Source organism: Emys orbicularis, chromosome 7 (genome assembly GCF_028017835.1).
Source record: "Emys orbicularis isolate rEmyOrb1 chromosome 7, rEmyOrb1.hap1, whole genome shotgun sequence".
In the NCBI taxonomy this organism is placed as follows: Eukaryota; Metazoa; Chordata; order Testudines; family Emydidae; genus Emys; species Emys orbicularis.
Window position 1 is genome coordinate 438442 of NC_088689.1, and position 21723 is coordinate 460164.

At 59.1% G+C, this 21723-nt stretch overlaps 1 protein-coding gene across 1 annotated transcript in view; it reads right to left on the bottom strand.

The window, feature by feature from the left end:
- Nucleotides 1–797: 797 nt before the first annotated feature.
- ABCC2 (ATP binding cassette subfamily C member 2) overlaps nt 798–21723 on the bottom strand; it is a 49000-nt gene continuing 28074 nt past the window's right edge. Inside the window, exons 17-32 of the mRNA XM_065408338.1 lie at nt 20476–20652; nt 19252–19419; nt 16530–16716; nt 15003–15126; nt 14075–14207; nt 12205–12424; nt 11741–11895; nt 10918–11073; nt 9264–9463; nt 8815–8941; nt 8209–8310; nt 7882–8025; nt 6483–6641; nt 5540–5706; nt 2138–2332; nt 798–927 (exon numbers count right to left, since the gene is read on the bottom strand). Of these exons, the coding sequence (XP_065264410.1) occupies nt 798–927; nt 2138–2332; nt 5540–5706; nt 6483–6641; nt 7882–8025; nt 8209–8310; nt 8815–8941; nt 9264–9463; nt 10918–11073; nt 11741–11895; nt 12205–12424; nt 14075–14207; nt 15003–15126; nt 16530–16716; nt 19252–19419; nt 20476–20652 (2544 nt within the window). The remainder of the gene's footprint in view (nt 928–2137; nt 2333–5539; nt 5707–6482; nt 6642–7881; nt 8026–8208; nt 8311–8814; nt 8942–9263; nt 9464–10917; nt 11074–11740; nt 11896–12204; nt 12425–14074; nt 14208–15002; nt 15127–16529; nt 16717–19251; nt 19420–20475; nt 20653–21723) is intronic.

The window sequence follows — 21723 nt, forward strand, 5'->3', positions numbered from 1 at the left end:
TCACTCATGCTCTCAGCCTCTCCCCAGGGCATTCGTCTTTTTACACTGTCCTGACGCACACTTTCTGCTGGGGAAGGCTGCTTGGAGCAGTGCGCCTGGCACTTGGAGCAGAAGGGGAGGAGCTCTGCAATGGGCCAGATGGTCCGAGCCCTGGACTGGCCCCTGAGGCAGCTGTCTCCTGCCCTGCGGTAGAGAGCTCCACTCTGCTAGGGGAGCAGTACTGTCAAACAGGCTGGAGCTTTAGTTAATCTTTCAGCTATCCTGGGCCTATGCCATTGAGTGCCTTGAAAATAAGGACCAATAAGTAAAGTGATTGTAAAAATACCTCCATGTTCAGCCGAGCTACTCCCAGACTGCGTGTCGGGTCAAAGCCACCCCAGGTGTCTGTTAGAGCTGCTGCCCATGTGCACGTGGGGTCTGGCCTGGGCACGTCTGCATTGAAGCTACCCCCACGTAGCAGGGTTTGGATCTGTCCCCTGGGTATGGCAGCAGCAGGCCCAGAGCTGCTGCCTGCAGTGAAGTAAGTCCTAGCCTTGTCTAGCCCAGCCCCGAAGCCCCCTCTTCAAGGGACTCAGAGCCCAGCGGCTTCACTCTCTCATTTAGTCCCAGGTGAAGAGGAGTGAAGTCCTGGGCAGGTCCTGCTCGGAGCTGCCAGGCGCACTGAGGCAACAGAAACAGGTTCTGGCAATACACTGTTTGTCCGTTCCAGTTTGCGGTGGGCCCTGCCCTAGGTTCTGACTCTGGATGTGGGTGCGCCAGTGTTGGGCAGGGTGCTTACCCTGTCAGCTCCAGCTCGCCTACAGCACCGTGGCTTGAGCACTCACGATACCGGCGTCCTTAGCCATGGTAGAGAAAAGGCCTTGCTGCTGGAGCAGCCGCTCAGGGCTGTCATACTCCACGATGCGCCCCGCCTGCAGCACCATCACCCTGCAAGCACAAAGAGAACGGTGGGTGCCACAGGACCAGCGCTGCTGTCATGCCGCTTCTCCTAATACATGCCCTTCCCAGTCCAAGGTTATCTACAGCCCCTTCCCCACCCTAGGCAGGACAGTAAATCTCTCTACTGGGCCAGGGCCGGGGCCTGCCTGTGTCTGTCCAAGACAACGGACATAACACTGCTACTACCTGAAAGACGGGAGGCAAAGGCATCTCTTTTACTGGACCAACGTCTGAGTGAATGGGACACGGTTTGGAGCTGCACAGAGATCTTCAGGTCCTCTACGGCCTGTCCAAGAGGGGGGCTAGGCGACATCTGCACACCCACTTGGTGCAGGCCACGAAGGTGTGCCCAGGGCCCCATCCACACCGCCTCTGGCGGTGGGGGTCAGTGTGCCACCCTCCCCCACTTGTTTACGTGTGTGTATAGCCCCCTGCACCTACCACCTGGAGCCTGGCCCCTTGCACGCCTCCCTCAACTTGTTGGCCCTGATGGTGTGTACAGTGCCCCTGCTTCCCACCCCCGCTAGCCATGATAGTGCAAAACCTGCCTGCAAACCACTCCCCCCCCCCCCCCGTCCAGGATGGTGTGTATCGCACCTCCCCCCAGCCTAGCCATGATGATGTGTATAGTGCCCATGTGTGCGCACACACCCCATTGCTGTCTGCGATGGAGTGTATGGCACACCTCCCTCTTCCCCCCGGTTGGCCATGATGCTGTGTATAGAACCTGCCTGCACCCACCTCGCACTGCACTGCTGTGCAGAATGGAGTGTACAGCAGCTGCTTTGGGGGAGGAGGGGGGATTGTCCAGGATGGTGGCTACGGTGCCCCCACCCGCTCCTGGCTAGCCATGATGGTATGTAAAGAACCTGCCTCCCTACCCCACCCCGAGTGCTGTGCGCAACGGTGTGTCCAGCAACCGCTTCTGGGTGACCACCATGGTGTATACAGCGCCCCCGCTCCCTGGCTAGCCATGATGGTGTGTATAGCACCCAGGTGCGCACACACACACATACAACCCCCGCCCCCCATTGCGTATACAGCACCCCTTCCCAGACAGCCATGATGGTACGTACAGTGCCTGCCTGCAAGCCCCCCTCCCCCATTGCTGTGTGGAATGGTGTGTACAGCAACTGCTCCTGGCTGGCCATGACGGTGGGTATTGCAGGGGCGCGCGTGTGCACACACAGACACACACCTGTTGCTGTCCATGATGGTGTGCAGGCGGTGGGCGATGGTGAGGACAGTGCAGTTGGCAAATTCACTCCGGATTGTTGTCTGGATTAAATGATCTGTTTCCAGATCCACAGCTGCTGTTGCCTCATCCAGTATGAGGATCTTGGATTTGCGGAGCAGGGCTCGGGCCAGGCACAACAGCTGCCGCTGCCCAACGCTGGGGTGGGGAGAAAACACCAGCACTGATGTGGGGCAGCTTGAGAACATGCCCAGCGCTACCTCTGCCACTGAGGGCAAGCGAGTGACCTGGCGTAGCCTAGTGGCAGCATCACACCCTGTCTCGCCTGCCCCATCAGCCAATCACCGAGCCAGGCTAGGACACAGGGCATGGGGCAGCCGGGCTCAGACACAAGGCTGTCTAGCCCAGCACCTGTCGCCGACAATGGCGGCACCAGATGCTGCAGGGGAAGGTGTAAGAATGCTGCTGTCAGGCTTTGGGGACTTCTGACCCCCCCCCCCCCCCCCAACCATTAGGTTTCAGCTGAACCTTCCTTAGTAAGAGATCAGCTTATGCCTTGAGGAATTAGGCTTAATCCTGTATCAAAATTTTTCTTACCATTAACCACTTTAACACTGGATAGTCTTACTAGCCATATACATGTCCAGGTCCTTTCAGAAGTGTGTTAATTGCTTGGCTTCAACAACTTCCTGTGGCAAGGCGTTCCACAAGCTAATTACACATTGGGGGTGGGGAAGCCGGGGGGTGGGGCTTGACTGTCTCCTTGGTCTTGTTTTAGAAGACCGGGAAAACAGTCATTCCCCATTTAGCCTCACTCGGTCATTATTTTATATAGATTTAGCCCAATATGGCCGTTCTTATGGGGCCCCCCCTTAGCTGTTTTCTATCGAAAGGACACAATTCCAAGCCTGTCACTCGCTCGTCATGTGAGCATTTTTCCAGGCCCTTGCTCACTCATTGCTCGTCTCTGAAACACCCCCCCCCACACACACACACACACGTCAGCACTATGCTGGGTGAGATGAGGTGACCAATACTGCACGCACTATTCAAACGCAGCCACACCATTGATTTAGGAAGTATTTGTGATATTATTCACCATGCCATTCCTTATGCAACCTCACACAGAATCACAGAAATGTAGGACAAGCAGGACAGAGCAGCTAGTCCAGTCCCCTGCAGTGAGGCAGGCCTACGTCTTAGCTAGACCAGTGGTTCTCAACCTTTTTACATTTGTGGACCCTAAAAAATTTCGGATGGCGGTGTGGGCCCCTTTGGAAATCTACTGTCTGTATACATAGTCGAATTCTGGTCAGTCAGGTTTCAGAATAAGTCTTTTGCAGACCCCTTGACATAGTCCACAGACTCCCTGGGGGCCACGGACCACAGGTTGAGAACCACTGATCTAGACCATTCCTGAGAGCTGTTTAATCTGTTCTTTAAAAAAACCCTCCAATGACAGCGAGTCCACAACCTCCCTAAGTCATTTGTCCCAGTGTTTAACTACTCTTACGGTCAGGAAGTTTTTTCCCACTGTCCAACCTAAATCTCCTTTGCTGTAGTTGAAGCCCACTGCTGCTTGTCCTGTCCTCAGTAGCTAAGGAGAATGAGCTCTCCTCCTCCGCTTTATAACAACTTTTTATGTACTCGAAGACTGTGATCATGTCCCTCCTCAGTCTGCTCTTCTCCAGATTAAACAAACCCAATTTTTTTAATCTTTCCTCATAGGTCATGTTTTCTAGACCCTTAATAATTTTCGTTGCTCTCATTTGGACTTTCTTCCCTGAAGCGTGGTGCCAGACCTGGACACAATAAATCCAGTTGAGGCCTTATTAGTGCGGAACAGAGTGGAAGAATTACTTCTCATGTCTTGCTCACAACACTCCTACTAACACATCTCAGAACGATGTTCGCTTTTTTTGCACAGTATTACACTGTCGATCCACTATGTTTGTGATCCACTATTTAGTTTGTGATCCACTATGACCCTTAGATCCTTTTCTGCAGCACTCCTACATAGGCAGACATTTCCCATTTTGTATTTATACATTTGATTGTTCCTTCCAACATGTAGTGCTTTGCATTTGTCCTTATTGAATTTCATCCTATTTACTTAAGATAATTTCTCCAGTTGTCCGGATCATTTTGAATTCTAATCCTGCCCACAAAGCGCTTGCAACCCCTCCCAGCGTGGTATTGTTCACAGATTTATAAGTGTACTCTCTGTGCTAGTCTCCAAATCATTGATGAAGATACTGAACAGAACTGGACCCAGGACAGATCCCTGCAGGACCCCACTCGTTATGCCCGTCTAGCTTGACTCTGAACCATTTTGTAGCCTTTCTGGCTCACAGCTGCACTTTGAGATGAGATCGCCATTGAGCTGGCTACAGTGAGGTACGAGTGTCACTGATACAACCCCATACGGTGTGAGTTGTTCAGTTTCTCCCCTCCCTCCAGTGTGCATTACTTGCATTTATCAACAGTGAATTTCAGCTTCCATCATGTTGCTCATTCCTCTCGATCAGGTCCCTCTGAAGTTCCTCCCAGTCATTTCTGGATTTGACTCCCCAATATAGCTTTGTGTTATCTACAAAATCACGCCTCCCTGCTCAGCCTCTTTTTGGACCATTAATAAATGTATTGTACAACACGGGCCCACGTACACCCCGCGGCGACCTTTAGCCAGAATGAAAATTGACCATTTAAGTGTACTTTTTGCTTTCTGTTTCTTGGCCAGTTTTTGATCTACAGTGGCACTTTGCCTCTCACCCCATGATGACTAGGTTTCACCCACATGTGCCTTCCCCTCCCCCCCAAAAAAAACACACCCTTCCCCCGGCCTTGCTGCCCCCCCCCCCCCGCACACTTCTTGTGCCTTGCTGCTCCCCCACATACCCCTCCCCTTGGCTTTGCCCCCACACACAAACACCCCCCCCTTCTCCCTGTGCCTTTCCCCCTCCAACAGCCCCCCTTCTCCCTGTGCCTTGCCCCCCGCAAAACACACCCTCCCCCCGGCCTTACCGCCCCCCCACCCTTTCCCCTGTGCCTTGCTCCCCCTTCCCCCTGGCCTTACCGCCCCCCCCCCCGCTCCCCCTGTGCCTTGCTCCCCAGTTCCCCTGGCCTTGCCGCCCCCCCCACCCTTCCCCCTGTGCCTTGCTCCCCCTTTCCCCTGGCCTTGCCGCTCCCCCCCCCCCACTCTTCCCCTGGCCTGGCCCCTCTCCCACCCTTGTTCCTATGGCCTCACAGAGGGCCATGCATTCCTACAGGGATTAGTCCTGCTGGCTGGGCTGGGCCCTGGAAAGCGGAGGGCACACTCAGGCTGTGCTCTACTCTCCCTGGGAGGGAGGAGGGTTGTCTCTGGAGCTGGGCAGGCAGTGAGGACACCCAAGTTAGCCCACCTACCTCAAGTTCTCCCCTGCTTCGCTCACTTGGTGGGACAGTCTTTCAGGTAGGTCCAGCACGTATGTCTTCAGGTGGGCCAGCTCCAGGGCTTTCCAGATCTCCTCATCCGCGTACTGGTCAAACGGGTCCAGATTCATCCGTAAAGTCCCGGAGAACAGCACCGGGTCCTGCAAGGACAGCACGGGGGTCTCTGACAGCGCTAGATCCAGGGCCCTGCCAGGCCCAGAGCCATGAGTGCTTGTAAGCCCGTTACAGTTAGACACAAGGGGGACACCCGCTGCATCTGAGGCTGCGCTGTTTGGCTAGAGCCAGCTCTGAGCTGTTTGTCCAGCCACACAAACTGGCTGCCCACGGTGCCCACAGCTGGGCAACGCACTGGCTGGCAGGGCAGGTTAGTCTCCTACCACGGCTGCTTCACCAAGAGCTTAGCCATGCTGCAGCTCCGACAGCCACAGGCTGAGGGCAGGTCAGCAGCCTGGCGGAGCAGCAAAGGAGCCAGCAAGTGGGTCTCCGCAGGCTGGGTGAAGGTTACTGGCTGAGTCTAGGCTGATCCTGGGCCTGGGCTGAACCACATCGGGTACCATTTCCCACAGTGCCCGGGGGGAGGGGGGGGGGGCATCTGAGCTTTTGCTTCCAGAGCTCAGGTGGTGCCCAGGCCAGGCTGGGCCCCGTCTTGCTGTGTCTCCTGCTGCAGCTGCTGTCAGCTCCCCTCTTTCCACACCGAGGGGCTGGGGGCTCTGGCCCCTCCTGCTCATAGTGCCCCATTAGGCTTTGGCTGCCACACGGTGGCAGGTTGGGCTAAGTTAATGAAAGTGACACCCAGGGCATGGAACTGGCTACAGAGGGGCACAGTGCCCAGCCCACACACGTGTGCCCTATGGCGAAATCCCTGGCCACTTGCTGCCAGAGACCAGGCACCCGGCTCTGCCCGTGCAGCGCTCACCTGGGGGATGATGGTGAGGCTCTGGCGTAGGTCGTGGAGGCCGATGGTCGATATGTCCACCCCATCAATCACGATCTTCCCTCCTGCAGCCTCCAGGATCCGGAAGAGGCAGTTGGTGAGAGAGGATTTCCCAGCCCCTGTCCTGCCCACAACCCCGACCTGTAGAGACAGCACCCAGTTAGAGCTGGAGCTGAGACGGCCTGGGGGTCCCCCTCGCTTGTCTATTCACTCAATGTGCAGCAGCAGTCAAAAACCTGATTATCTATCCCAGTTAGGAAAGGGATGGCTAGTAAGACAGAAAATATCATATTGCCTCTATATAAATCCAGGGTACGCCCACATCTTGAATACTGCGTGCAGATGTGGTCGCCCCATCTCAAAAAAGATATAGTGGAATTGGAAAAGGATCAGAAAACGGTAACAAAAATGATCAGGGGTATGGAACAGCTGCCATATGAGGAAAGATTTAAAAGACTAGGATTGGTCATCCCTCTGAAGCACGTGGCACCGGCCACTGTCAGAAGACAGGATGCTGGGCTAGATGGGCCACTGGTCTGAACCAGTACGGCCATTCTTATGTTCTTAGGGTGGTGAGCAGGGCTTGGAAGCCCTGGGGGTCCCTTTCAGTTTATGTCTCGTGTTTCTAAAGCTCATGCTTCAGGGCTTCATTCAGTCACCTGGAAGGGTCAGGAAGGAATTTTTCCTTTCCCTCAATGTATTCTGTGGGTTTTGTTCTGGGGGAGGGGGTGTCTCCTTGCTCCGAACCATCAGGGATGGCAACAGCTGGAGATGAGACACTGGATGTGAGGGGACAGGGTCCTGAGGTGGCACCGAGCATTCTTTCTTTCAGGGGCTGGGCTGGCTGGTTCTAGTTCCCATGCTAAGGGTCTAACTGGTCACCATATGTGGGGTTGGGAAGGAATTTCCCCCGGTCAGATGGGCAGTGACCTTGGGTGTTTTTCACCTTCCTCTGCAGCATGTGGGTCACTTGCCAGGATGATCTTGGTACATCTCAGTCAATTCCCTGCCACTGCAGGAGCCTCGGGCACTGGTGCCACTAAGTGTCTCCTCTCCTCTGCTGCGGCACATCATCTAGTCTCCTGAGAGCTGTTATAGTTTGGTCTAATTTTGGTTGTTGGGCTTTGTGGGCGGGTGCTCAGTGGGGCTGCTGGCCCGTGATACACAGCGGGTCAGACGAGATGATCTGGTGGTTCCTTCTGGCCTCAAACTCTAGGACTCTCTCCAAAATAAACTGATGTCTTCTGGCTCTGATTTGAACCAATGAGGGTTTCAGTCCTGGAATCAAACTCCTGAGGGTGCCCACACCCCCTCACTCCTCCCACCTCTCATCATCAGCTGACAGCAAAGAACCAGAGGGTCTGTCGGGGAGGCTCCTCACCTTTTCAGTGCTCCCAATATCACAGGTGAGCCCATGAAGAACCAGCTCCAGCCCAGGTCGGTACCGGACCTGGTAGTCAGTAATCTGGATCTCGCCTTTGCTAGGCCAGCCGGGGGGTGGTCGCTGTTCCGTCACCCACTGAGCCTGGGGATGTGGGGAGGAGTGTTAAAAGGATGTCTGATAACTGGGGAACTGTGGTGCAAAGCACTCTGGGTAGCAACATGCAAATGAAGTGAGATAGGCAGAGAAGCAGAGGCGCCCAGTTCTCACCGCTCCCTGCACCACTTCCCGCTCTATCTCCGTCACCTTCCCATCACCTGGTCTCACCTCATTCTCCACCTCTGTGTACTCGTGCACTCGCTCCACCGCCACGATGTTGGTTTCCAGCTCTGACGTCATCCGCACCAGCCAGTTCAGCGTCTGGGTTATCTGCATAGCAGAGACCAGCGGGTCCTGATCCTGGAACCCCCAAACCCTCCCCCCTCGGCCCTTCCTGGGGCCCAGTGCCTCTAGCAGGAGCTTCCGCATCCTGAGCCCATCCTGCTGTAACACACCAAGCAGCAGCACCCCCAACCTCGCTCCACCCCATCGCATCCAGCAGCAATGCCCCTGCCCTGTCCCCACCTCCCAACAGGACAGTTCCCTTCCCAGCCCCATCCTGGCCCAGGACCCACAGAGGGAGTGCCCTTCTCCTGGACCAGCACGTGCCTCCCCCCTCGCTATGGGAACATCTCTTTCTTGGCTCCATCCATCCCAGCACCCCGCAGCAGTGTCCCCCTCCCAGCTGGCAGCCCCCAGCAGGGGGGCCCCTTTGAAGTGCAGCAGCACTTTCCAGCTGAAGGCAGGAACCAGCCACCAAGGCTCTGCCGCCTGCAGCAGCCCAGCCCCCTGGATGTCAGCAGGACCCCGCAGAGCAGAGAGGCCTGGACTCACGTTGAGTGCAGAGGAGATGGAGAGCCCGACGATGCCACTCCCCAGAGAGTCCCTCGTAATCACGGCCAGGAGAGCCGCAAAGAAAACCACCAGGTTCCCGACAAACTCCAGGCGGACGGCCAGCCACCTGCATCGGGGAGAGCGTTGGCGCTGAGGCGTGGGAGAGAGGAGCCTGCCTGCATCTACGCTCGCATGGTGGGGCACTTACAGTGAGCACCATCAGCGCCATTCCTGGCCACCCAAAACACCCAGCAGGTGCCCAGCACCCAACAGCGCAGTGACCGTCCGTCATAATCCTCCATTCCTGGCCAAACACCCAACAGGTGCCCAGCGCCACCCCCATCCGCTCCCAGCACCCAACAGCGCAGTGACCGTCCGTCATAATCCTCCGTTCACATGATGAGTGCAGGTCCTGTTGGCCTGTCCCTTTGGGGGCGGAGTAATCTCACCTATTCGAGACAATCCAGGAGTAAACACTTTTCTGGTTCATGTCCATGATCCGGTCGTTGTGCTGCAGAAACCGCTCCTGGTGTCCATAGGCCCTGATCACAGACAGGCCTGACACTGTCTCACCGAAGTGGGAATAGATGGGAGACCTGGTGACGGAATCCAGACGTCTCAGCTGGCGGGACGTGGAGACATAGAAGCGCTGGGACCAGAGAAGTGGCTCTATTACTGCAATGTGCACCCAGGACCTTCCCACCCGTGGCAGGTAGCAGAGACCTCAGTTCTGCTAGGTGTGTCTGCAGTGACACATGCTGGGCAGCCGGCCCCAGCTGTCACAGCTCTGGGAATGCCCAAGGAAGGAGAAATAACAGGAGTACTTGTGGCACCTTAGAGACTAACAAATTTATTAGAGCATAAGCTTTCGTGGGCTACAACCCACTTCTTCGGATGCATATAGAGTGAAACATATATTGAGGAGATATATATACACACATACAGAGAGCATGAACAGGTGGGAGTTGTCTTACCAAGTCTGAGAGGCCAATTAAGTAAGAGAAAAAAAAAAAAAAAAACACAAAGAAAATAACAGAACACCACTAGCTGTCATCTTCAGCCCCCAACTAAAACCTCTCCAGCGCATCATCAGAGATCTACAACCTATCCTGAAAGATGATCCTTTACTCTCACAGATCTTGGGAGACAGACCTGTCCTCGCTTACAGACAACCCCCCAACCTAAAGCAAATACTCACCAGCAACCACACATCACTGAACAAAAACACTGACCCAGGAACCTATCCTTGTAACAAAGCCCGATGCCAACTCTGTCCACATATCTATTCAAGTGACACCATCATAGGGCCTAATCACATCAGCCATACCATCAGGGGCTCGTTCACCTGCACATCTACCAATGTGATATATGCCATCATGTGCCAGCAATGCCCCTCTGCCATGTACATTGGCCAAACCGGGCAGTCTCTACGCAAAAGAATTAATGGACACAAATCTGACATCAGGAATCATAATACTCAAAAACCAGTGGGAGAACACTTTAACCTGTCTGGCCATTCTTTGACAGACCTGCGGGTGGCTATCTTAAAACAGAAAAACTTCAAAAACAGACTCCAAAGAGAGACTGCTGAGCTGGAATTGATATGCAAACTAGACACAATCAACTCAGGGCTAAATAGGGATTGGGAATGGCTGAGCCATTACAAACATTGAATCTATCTCCCCTTGTAAGTATTCTCACACTTGCTTCTTATCAAACTGTCTGTACTGGGCTATCTTGATTATCACTTCAAAAGTTTTTTTTTTTTTTTTTTTCTCTTACTTAATTGGCCTCTCAGACTTGGTAAGACAACTCCCACCTGTTCATGCTCTCTGTATGTGTGTATATATATCTCCTCAATATATGTTTCACTCTTATGCATCCGAAGAAGTGGGTTGTAGCCCACGAAAGCTTATGCTCTAATAAATTTGTTAGTCTCTAAGGTGCCACAAGTACTCCTGTTATTTTTGCGGATACAGTCTAACACGGCTGCTACTCTGAAACCTGTCAAGGAAGGAGAGAGGCTGAGCCCCGCCCCACCCATTGCGCCGAGGCAAAGGCAGGTGGCGGCGGAAGCACTCCGAACGTGCCAGAACCACTCACCAGCAGGAAGAAATAGAAGATGCCCAAGGGAATGATGATGAGAGCGAAGTAGGGGGTGGCCAGGCAGATCATAAGCAGGGTGCTGATGATGCCCAGAAAGCAGGTCAGCCAGCTACGGAAGGACATGGGGATGGTCTCATCCACGGTAAAGATGTCCTGGGAACAGATGGAGAAGAGGGGAGATCCAGGCAGTGAGGCCAGGCCCTGCGAGACAGGAGAAGGCCAGAGAGCCCTGCACATGCTAAGGGAAGCTCTGATACCACGGCCTTCCAGCCCTGGGGCTCAGCATGATCCTACTGTCCAGACAGGGAGACTGACACAGAGAGAGGGGAAGGGACTTGCCTCATGGGGCATGTTGTGAGTCAATGGCACAGCTGGGAAAATGAACGCAGGGGTCTTGATTTCCAGCTCCCCATATTCTAACCATTAGACCCCACGTCCTCCCAGATCTGAGAATAGAACCCAGGAGTCCTGGCTCTCAGTCCCCCCCAGCTCTAACCATTAGACTCCACTTCTTCTCTAGTTCTGCATGATTAAAGGCCAGTCAGGTTCCTAGTTTGGACCCACCTTGTTCACATCACAAAGCCCTGCTGAGACCTGACCAAATGCTGCCACGTGAGGCTACTGACAACGCAGTGGGGCTGTTGGGGAAGGAGTCACGTCTCCACCAGCACAGGAATTGCCCCGGGTGAAGGTTCCTAGGATAAAGCTACTGGCATTGCAGCAAGAAATGTGCCTGGAACATCCCTCCCTCTGCTGCCACCCCCGGCCCTGGTCCCGCCAGGGCAACTGGGCACAGGGTCCCCCCGGCACGAGCTCTCACCTTGGCAAATCTGTTGACAATGCGACCTGTGGGGGTCGTGTCGAAGAAGCTCATGGGCACTCGCAAGATATTGCTGAGCAGCTGCTGGTGCAGCATGCGGGAGGCCCGGATGGCACCTCGGGTAGCCAGGAGGGCTCCAGCCAGCAGGAAGGCAGCTAGAACGCAGGCATGTGCCAGTCAGGGTCAGGCTCATGGGACCGACACCCCCCCGGCACACACGGAGACATCGGGTGCCGGGCTGCAATCCTCCAGCTTCCAGGGAGGCCTCAGACCCCAGCTGCCTGCTCCCAGCTCCCCGGGAAATCTTGGCAACCCCATCCAGCGCACTGGGGGAAATCGTGGGCTCTGGCAAACTGCCAGCTCAAGCAGAGGCCTGGGGCCTCAGCAACCCTTCCCTGGGCTCTCCAGCCAAGTGCCCCCAGCTCACAACATCCCATTTAAATTGGGTGGGTCCCCAGACTTACCCTGCGCCGTGCCCAGCGCCCCGAAGACCCCGATCCGCATGTCCCGCTGAGAGGTTGGGTAGGTCTGGTTCCAGTACCGCAGCGAGTCGTCAGTCCAGTCACTGAGCCACAGGTTGGACCCCACGAAGGCGGCATATTGTGCAACGTAGGTGATGAAAACCCAGGCGGAGAACCCCCAGCCCACGGCGCGCAGATACCGCAGGTACAGGGAGAACTTCACCTGCAGAGCAGCACAGCCTGTCGCGGCGTCCCACGGAGTCCAGCCGCCGCACGCACCCCTGACGCAGCTACGCCTGCAGGCCACACCTCTGCCCTCCCCACACAGCAGCACTCAACCCCCCCACAGCACGCCCAGCCCCCCCACAGCACCGCCCAGCCCCCTATGCCCTCCCCACACAGCACTGCCCAGCCCCCCCACAGCACTGCCCAGCCCCCCATTCCCTCCCCACACAGCAGCACTCAACCCCCCCACAGCATGCCCAGCCCCCCCACAGCACCGCCCAGCCCCCCCACAGCACTGCCCAGCCCCCTATGCCCTCCCCACACAGCACTGCCCAGCCCCCTATGCCCTCCCCGCACAGCAGCACTCAATCCCCCCCAGCACACCCAGGTTCCCCACAGCACTGCCCAGCCCCCCATTCCCTCCCCACACAGCACTACCCAGCCCCCCCCCAGCATGCCCAGGTTCCCCACAGCACCACCCAGCCCCCCATTCCCTCCCCACACAGCAGCACTCAACCCCCCCACAGCACGCCCAGCCCCCCCACAGCACCGCCCAGCCCCCTATGCCCTCCCCACACAGCACTGCCCAGCCCCCCCACAGCACCGCCCAGCCCCCTATGCCCTCCCCGCACAGCACTGCCCAGCCCCCTATGCCCTCCCCGCACAGCAGCACTCAATCCCCCCCAGCACACCCAGGTTCCCCACAGCACTGCCCAGCCCTCCCACAGCATGCCCAGGTTCCCCACAGCACGCCCAGCCCCCCCAACAGCACCGCCCAGCCCCCTATGCCCTCCCCACACAGCACTGCCCAGCCCCCTATGCCCTCCCCGCACAGCAGCACTCAATCCCCCCACAGCACGCCCAGCCCCCCCACAGCACTGCCCAGCCCCCCATACCCTCCCAACACAGCACTGCCCAGCCCCCGCACAGCATGCCCAGGTTCCCCACAGCACCACCCAGCCCCCCATTCCCTCCCCACACAGCAGCACTCAACCCCCCAACAGCACCGCCCAGCCCCCTATGCCCTCCCCACACAGCACTGCCCAGCCCCCCCACAGCACCGCCCAGCCCCCCATGCCCTCCCCACACAGCACCGCCCAGCCCCCCCTACAGCACTGCCCAGCCCCCCCACAGCATGCCCAGGTTCCCCACAGCACCACCCAGCCCCCCATTCCCTCCCCACACAGCAGCACTCAACCCCCCCACAGCATGCCCAGCCCCCACACAGCACCGCCCAGCCCCCACACAGCACTGCCCAGCCCCCTATGCCCTCCCCACACAGCACTGCCCAGACCCCCCCCACAGCACTGCCCAGCCCCCCATGCCCTCCCCAAACAGCAGCACTCAACCCCCCCACAGTACCGCCCAGCCCCCCACGCCCTCCCCACACAGCACCACCCCAACCCTGCCCTCCCCAGCACTACCCGCCCACCCTGCCTTCCCATAGCCGGCAGCCCACGCTCCAAACACACCCCAGCAGCATCCCTCCACGCCTCCCTCTTCACGCATAGGCCGGGAGCGGTGCAATGGGGGTCAGCAAAGCTGAGGGTCAGTTTTCTCAAGCAACTATTGTGGTTGTAAAGCAGCGAGCTGTGGGGTGGGATTTCACGGTGCCCCCACCCCCAAGCCACGGGATCCCTTCTCTCACCTTCCCCGTTTCCATGGCCTCCTTCTCAATCAGCCTCTGTCCTGTCACCTCCTTGGCAGGCTGCTTGCCCTTGAGCCCCACCTCACCCGCTTGCAGGGCCTTTCGCAGGGACTTGGTGCTGCTGGTGCTGAGGCTGCAATAGGGCGATTGCTCATTGTTAGCAATGGGGCGGCTGCACTTGGAGCCACCCTGGAACCCCATCCGCCTCGCCCTGCACTGCGCCTCCCGCTCGAGCATGCTGGCTGCGCCGGGATCTGCCAGGGACCGGCCACGGGACTCACTGACCTTGGAGAGAGAAACATTTCAACTGGACGCTTTGGAAATTCCTCCGAGTCCAGCGTTGTTCCCACCCTGTCAGCTAAACCAGCCCAGCCCCTGCTCCGGACACACCTTCACCCAGCCAGCGAGCCCCAGACAGGGGCTGACAGCCGCGGGGAGAAGCCCGAGGTCTGGATGTGTGACATGCAGAAACCGCTGGATAAGTACGAGTCACCAGTCATACAAGAGGGGAAGCTACTCAACTGCGCGATCCTGTCCAGTGCATTGTGGGGGAGCAGAAAGGGGTGGGGTTGGGGGTCAGCTTCAACAGAGGAGTGTGTGGGAAGACAGCTGGAGAAACCCTGCAGGCAGGAACTCGCCCAACCTGGGCTGCAGAGCAGAACCATGACAGACAGGCCCTCTCCTGAGCAGCAGCTGAGCAAAGCAGAGGGCCCCACATGCCATGCAGGCCAGGGAGGCCCCAGAGACCAGGGCTCTCAGACGCTTTCCCACAGGTTCCCCAAGAAGTGAAGCCTCACACAGGGCCCCTCCATCCCAGGAAGGAAAGAAGAGGTCCAGGGCATGGGGAGATGCCTATGTAGGAAGCAGGGAGAGGGAAGGAAAGGGAGAGGTTCGGGATGAGATCTGATGACTGGGGACAGGTCCCTACCTGCGGCTGAACCCTCTCTGCTGGATGCTGGCTTCTCTTTTCAGGGTCATGGTCACTATGTCGGCTGGCACGTCCTCCGTGCTAGTCTCAGGGACCCCACAGTCTTGCTCCTCTGCGGCTCCAACTGAAGCAGCAGACACAGGAGTTAGGAGGCGCCCGGACTGGAAGTGGTGTTAGGCATTGAACAGAGAGCAGAGCAGAGGTTCTCATTGGTGACCCCTTTCACCCAGCAAGCCTCTGAATGTGACCCCCCTTATAAATTAAAAACACATTTTCTTTATATTTAACACTATTATAAGTGCTGGAGGCAAAGCGGGGTTTGGTGATGGAGGCTGACAGCTCGCGACCCCCATGTAATAACCTTACGACCCCTAGTTTGAGACCCCCTGCCGTAGAGCCATGCCTGTGCTGCGTCCTTCTGCACAGCAGCCAAGCGCTGCTGCTGTTGTGACCGAGACGGCAATTTCCTGCAGTATCTTCAGGAGCCCTTATTAAATTATGCTCAAGTGTCCTGGGGGTCCATTGTATTAAATGAATGGTTTGTGTGTTATTGTGGGCTGGGATGTATGTAACCTCTGGATGGGGAGATGTAAGTCCTGGGGGCTCAAAAGACTCTATCGAACAATGTGTCGGACTAGAACAGACTCAGACCAAAAAGTGTGGAGTGGAATATACAGGGCGCGGGGAATCCCCACCTCCAGTGATGCAAACCCCAGCCCTGAGGGGGGACCACTGTCTGCTGATCACTCTCGCTGCCATCTGACAGGTTCCTAGCTCTCTCCCTGAAGCAGCTGGTGCTGGTGGACCCTGTTGGAGATGGGGTACTGGGTGCAGACCCCTGCTCTGAGCTGGAGTGGGAATCCCTATGCCCCTAGGAGTAAGGGTGCAGCTGTCTAGGTGGAACTGTCCCACTCCTTGTCAGGGCCTGTCTTGGGGAGACCAAGGGCCTTTTCTGGCTTTGCAGAACTGCACAGTGTGCTCAGGTGGGTCGCTGGGCTCGCTCCCAGCCACAGAAAGGGGAACACCCAAGCAGCAAGCTGAGCGCGTCTCCCAGCCGCAGCGTGGGACTTTGGGGCCCAAGCTCCAGCCAAGCTCAACAGGGAAGGAGAAGAGACCACGCTCTGGGAACCGTTGTGGGTGGGAAGGTTCCCAGCAGGGGTTAGGGCTAGGTTCCTGCATAGCCACATAGCTCTTTCTGCTGACTCATACTGAGGCAAGACTAGCTGAGTCACACTGGCTCCAGTTCAGGAAGAGGCAGGGTTGAAGTGGCCCCCGCAAGGCAGAGGGAAAGGGGCAGAAACAGAAGGGCCCTGCAGAGACAGACCCAAGCTCCGGAGACAGCATAGGCCAAGGCTTTCCTTGTATTAGTGTCACCCTCGTTAACAGAGGCGAACCCCAGGTGGGTGAGTTGGGGCTGTCTCCTTCCCTCCCCCCAACACTGGGGCGCTCTGCGCATACGTAGCACAAAGCAGGACTCCATGGGCACCTGTATGAAGCTGACCCTGGGCCCAGCACATCCCCTCCTACCTGTGGCCTCCCCCTTGGGGGTGCTGCCCTCCTGGCTCCCATACGTGCTCAGGAGCTGAGCGAAGGCCCCCCCGTTAGCCAGCAAGGTGCTGTAGGAGCCCTGCTCAGACACGGCACCGGCCACCAGCACCACAATCTCATCCGTCCTTGGCAGGAAACTGACACTGTGCGTTACCAGGATCCGGGTCTGCCACAAAGAATGGCACACAGGTTACAGGGCACAGCAGCTACAGGACCTTCCACCCCCGTGCCTCTGGCTGGAAACACATGCCACCCCCACCTCCGGCTGGGGACCCGCAGGGGTCCCCCTCGCCCACTCCCGCCCCCGGCAAGGGACCCGCAGGGGTCCCACTCCCCTATCCCTGCCGGGGACCCGCAGGGCTCCCCCTCACCCACTCCCCCATCCCTGGCCGGGGACCCGCAGGGCTCCCCCTCACCCACTCCCCCATCCCTGGCCGGGGACCCGCAGGGCTCCCCCTCGCCCACTCCCCCATCCCTGGCCGGGGACCTGCAGGGCTCCCCCTCACCCACTCCCGCCCCCGGCCAGGGACCCGCAGGGGTCCCCCTCGCTCACTCCCCTATCCCTGGCCGGGGACCCGCAGGGCTCCCCCGCGCCCACTCCCCCATCCCTGGCCGGGGACCCGCAGGGCTCCCCCTCGCCCACTCCCCCATCCCTGGCCGGGGACTCGCAGGGCTCCCCCGCGCCCACTCCCCCATCCCTGGCCGGGGACCCGCAGGGCTCCCCCTCGCCCACTCCTGCCCCCGGCCAGGGACCCGCAGGGGTCCCCCTCGCTCACTCCCCTATCCCTGGCCGGGGACCCGCAGGGCTCCCCCGCGCCCACTCCCCCATCCCTGGCCGGGGACCGGCAGGGCTCCCCCGCGCCCACTCCCCCATCCCTGGCTGGGGACCCGCAGGGCTCCCCCGCGCCCACTCCCCCATCCCTGGCCGGGGACCCGCAGGGGTCCCACTCCCCTATCCCTGGCCAGGGACCCGCAGGGGTCCCACTCCCCTATCCCTGGCCGGGGACCCGCAGGGCTCCCCCTCACCCACTCCCCCATCCCTGGCCGGGGACCCGCAGGGCTCCCCCTCGCCCACTCCCGCCCCCGGCCAGGGACCCGCAGGGCTCCCCCTCGCCCACTCCCGCCCCCGGCCAGGGACCCGCAGGGGTCCCCCTCGCTCACTCCCCCATCCCTGGCCGGGGACCCGCAGGGGTCCCACTCCCCTATCCCTGGCCGGGGACCCGCAGGGCTCCCCCTCACCCACTCCCCCATCCCTGGCCGGGGACCCGCAGGGCTCCCCCTCGCCCACTCCCGCCCCCGGCCAGGGACCCGCAGGGGTCCCCCTCGCTCACTCCCCCATCCCTGGCCGGGGACCCGCAGGGGTCCCACTCCCCTATCCCTGGCCGGGGACCCGCAGGGGTCCCACTCCCCTATCCCTGGCCGGGGACCCGCAGGGCTCCCCCGCGCCCACTCCCCCATCCCTGGCCGGGGACCCGCAGGGCTCCCCCTCGCCCACTCCCCCATCCCTGGCCGGGGACCCGCAGGACTCCCCCGCGCCCACTCCCCCATCCCTGGCCGGGGACCCGCAGGGCTCCCCCTCGCCCACTCCTGCCCCCGGCCAGGGACCCGCAGGGGTCCCCCTCGCTCACTCCCCTATCCCTGGCCGGGGACCCGCAGGGCTCCCCCGCGCCCACTCCCCCATCCCTGGCCGGGGACCGGCAGGGCTCCCCCGCGCCCACTCCCCCATCCCTGGCTGGGGACCCGCAGGGGTCCCCCTCGCTCACTCCCCCATCCCTGGCCGGGGACCCGCAGGGGTCCCACTCCCCTATCCCTGGCCGGGGACCCGCAGGGCTCCCCCTCACCCACTCCCCCATCCCTGGCCGGGGACCCGCAGGGCTCCCCCTCGCCCACTCCCGCCCCCGGCCAGGGACCCGCAGGGGTCCCCCTCGCTCACTCCCCCATCCCTGGCCGGGGACCCGCAGGGGTCCCACTCCCCTATCCCTGGCCGGGGACCCGCAGGGGTCCCACTCCCCTATCCCTGGCCGGGGACCCGCAGGGCTCCCCCGCGCCCACTCCCCCATCCCTGGCCGGGGACCCGCAGGGCTCCCCCTCGCCCACTCCCCCATCCCTGGCCGGGGACCCGCAGGGCTCCCCCGCGCCCACTCCCCCATCCCTGGCCGGGGACCCGCAGGGCTCCCCCTCGCCCACTCCCCCATCCCTGGCCGGGGACCCGCAGGGCTCCCCCGCGCCCACTCCCCCATCCCTGGCCGGGGACCCGCAGGGCTCCCCCGCACCCACTCCTGCCCCCGGCCGGGGACCCACAGGGCTCCCCCTCGCCCACTCCCGCCCCTGGCTGGGGACCCGCAGGGCTCCCAATCAGGCCCCTTCACCCCCACCTGGGGATGCACAGGGTCCCCCTTGCCCTCCCCCACCCCTGGCTGGGAACCTGCGGGGCACTCTGTCATTTACCCTCACCCCTGACTGGGGATGCACAGGGCCCCCCTCCTCCACTCACACCCCCAGTGGAGAGCCTGGAGGTGTTCCTGTTGCCAACTGCACAGAACTGGCCACCCAGCCCCTTGTTCAAGCCCCCCGTTAAGCCACTAAGAGGCTTCCCTGGCCACAGAGGGGGCCAGACCAGAAGTGCCCCAGACGACGGTTGATGGGGGGATCTCCTGCGGGGGACTGCTCCCTGCCCCGATCAGCTCAGGGCTGTTCTCACCTTGCCCTGCAGCAGCCCGTCCGGCCCCAGCACCTGGTCAAAGAGGTGCTTTCCCACGTGAGCATCCACGGCCGACAGGGGGTCGTCCAGCAGGTAGATATCTGCATCGCTGTACACAGCCCTAGCCAGGCTGACCCGCTGCTTTTGGCCCCCGCTCAGGTTAATGCCCTGGTGGGGAAAGCACCCGATTGTAAGTCCTGGGGCTCTCCCTGCACCCCAGTGTGCTGACCGAGGGGAGCAAAGTCTTTCACCGGTGCTCTCTCACCCTCACCCAGCCCCATGTTCTCCAGACAGCCCCCCCGAGCACCACATGCTCTCTGCCACCCCCAACCTACCCCTACATGCTCCAGACAGACCCTGAGCACCACACGCTCCTACGCCCTCTGCACCCCCACCCTACCCACATGTTCTCCAGACAGCCCCCCCGAGCATCACACGCTCTCTGCACCCTCCAACCTACCCCTACATGCTCCAGACAGACCCTGAGCACCACACGCTCCTACGCCCTCCACACCCCCACCCTACCTCCATGTTCTCCAGACAGCCCCCCCGAGCAACATACGCTCTCTGCACCCCCCACCCTACCCGCACATGCTCCAGACAGACCCTGAGCACCACACGCTCCTACGCCCTCCACACCCCAACCCTATCCACATGTTCTCCAGACAGTCCCCCCGAGCACCACACGCTCTCTGCCACCCCCACTTCCCCTCCATGCTCCAGACGGATCCTGAGCACCGTATTCTCTCTGCACCCCAGCACCCTATCCCACCCCTGTGCTCCAGACAGCCTCCCTGTGCCCCATATGCTCTCTGAACCCCCCCATCCCCACGTGCTCCAGACAGCCCCCCCCCCCCCCCCGAGTGCCACACATTCTCTGCCTCCCCCATCCCACCCCTAGGAGCTCCAGACACTCCCCAAGTGTCTGCCATCATTACCTCCCAAATACACTCCCAGGGGCTGCTGCTCCCACCACCAAACATTCCTCCTCAGCCTCAGACGCCCATGCACCTCCCCCACTCCACATACATCCTCCTCCTCTTCTACCTTCCTCATACACCCACGAGCCACCCATTCCTGCTACCACACGACTCTCAAGCTTCATACACTCACAACACCCTCCACCCTCTCTGCGCCACCCCCAGACACCTCCCCCTCTCTATCCCCCACCTACTCCCCGGGACGCCTCCTCCCAGCCTTCCCCGACATCCCCAGTGCCAATACCTTCTCTCCAATCTCCGTGAGGTCACCTCCAGGGAGCAGCTTCAGGTCTGGAAGGAGAGCACAGGCCTCCACAACCCGCTGGTACCTAGCCTCATCCAGTTCCGACCCAAAGAGAATGTTGTCCTTCAGCGTGGCGTTCTGGATCCAGGCCTGCTGGGGAACGTAGGCCACAGAGCCCTGGAGGGAAGAGCCCAATCACAGCTGCCTCATCCAGTCAGCGCAGGACTTGGGCCCTGGGCTAGGGGCTGGGGAAAGGAGGGATGGGGGAGATGGGCCTGGGGTGGGAGCAGTCACATCCTCTGTGCAGGGAACTAGACAAAGCCAAGATGAGGTTGTGACACGGCAGACCAGGTGCCAGCTCATGCCAAGGCCTCTAGGCCTCAACTGAACACTGACCAATACATCGCTGGACACCAGTCTGGCTCAGCTCTGTGTCGGCATTGTTCAAATAAAGATTAAGTGTATGAGAATGTGGTTAGACATTATGAAATGCTGGTAGGAGCTGCATGTAGTAATCTCACTTACAACATCTGTACCCCACATTATAAGGTTATATTGAGCATTTACTTTATAATCCTCTGTAACTGTGTACCTTGCGAACCAGGAATGAAGCATTAACTAATGTAAGATGCTGGCTTCCCACTGAAGTGGTTAGGCCCTGCCCACCAAGAAAGCCCATTGAAACAAAGGAGCCATTGTGAAACATCAGAGGACAAAAACTTTGTTAATTGCTCCCCCAACTCCCATGAAGAGGACTCATCCCATCAGCTTGAGCTCTGGGGGAAGATAATAAAAATTCCTGCTAAAGAAGAAGCTGGATCTTTTATATCGCTTGGACTTTGAGGGCAAGGATTACTAGGCATAAACAAAAGATCCCTAGTGCTTCGCGTGGGTTAGCCCTAAAGAACACATAGAGCTTGCTTATTATAGATGCTTCTATTACTTTTTGAAACTTTAGATTGGAACCCATTTGTATGTGTTTGTTTATTTGCTTTAACCTTGTAAATAACACTCATTTCTTTTTCTTAGTTAATAAATCTTCAGTTAATTTATTACAGGATTGGCTACAAGCGTTGTCTTTGGTGTTAGATCTAAGGTGCAATTGACCTGAGGTAAGTGACTGGTCCTTTGGGACTGGGAGTAACTGAATGTTGTTGTGATTTTTGGTGTAAGGGACCATCTCTCACAAAGACAAGTTTACCTTGGTGACAAGATAGATCAGAGTACCCAAGGGTACTGTCTGAGACT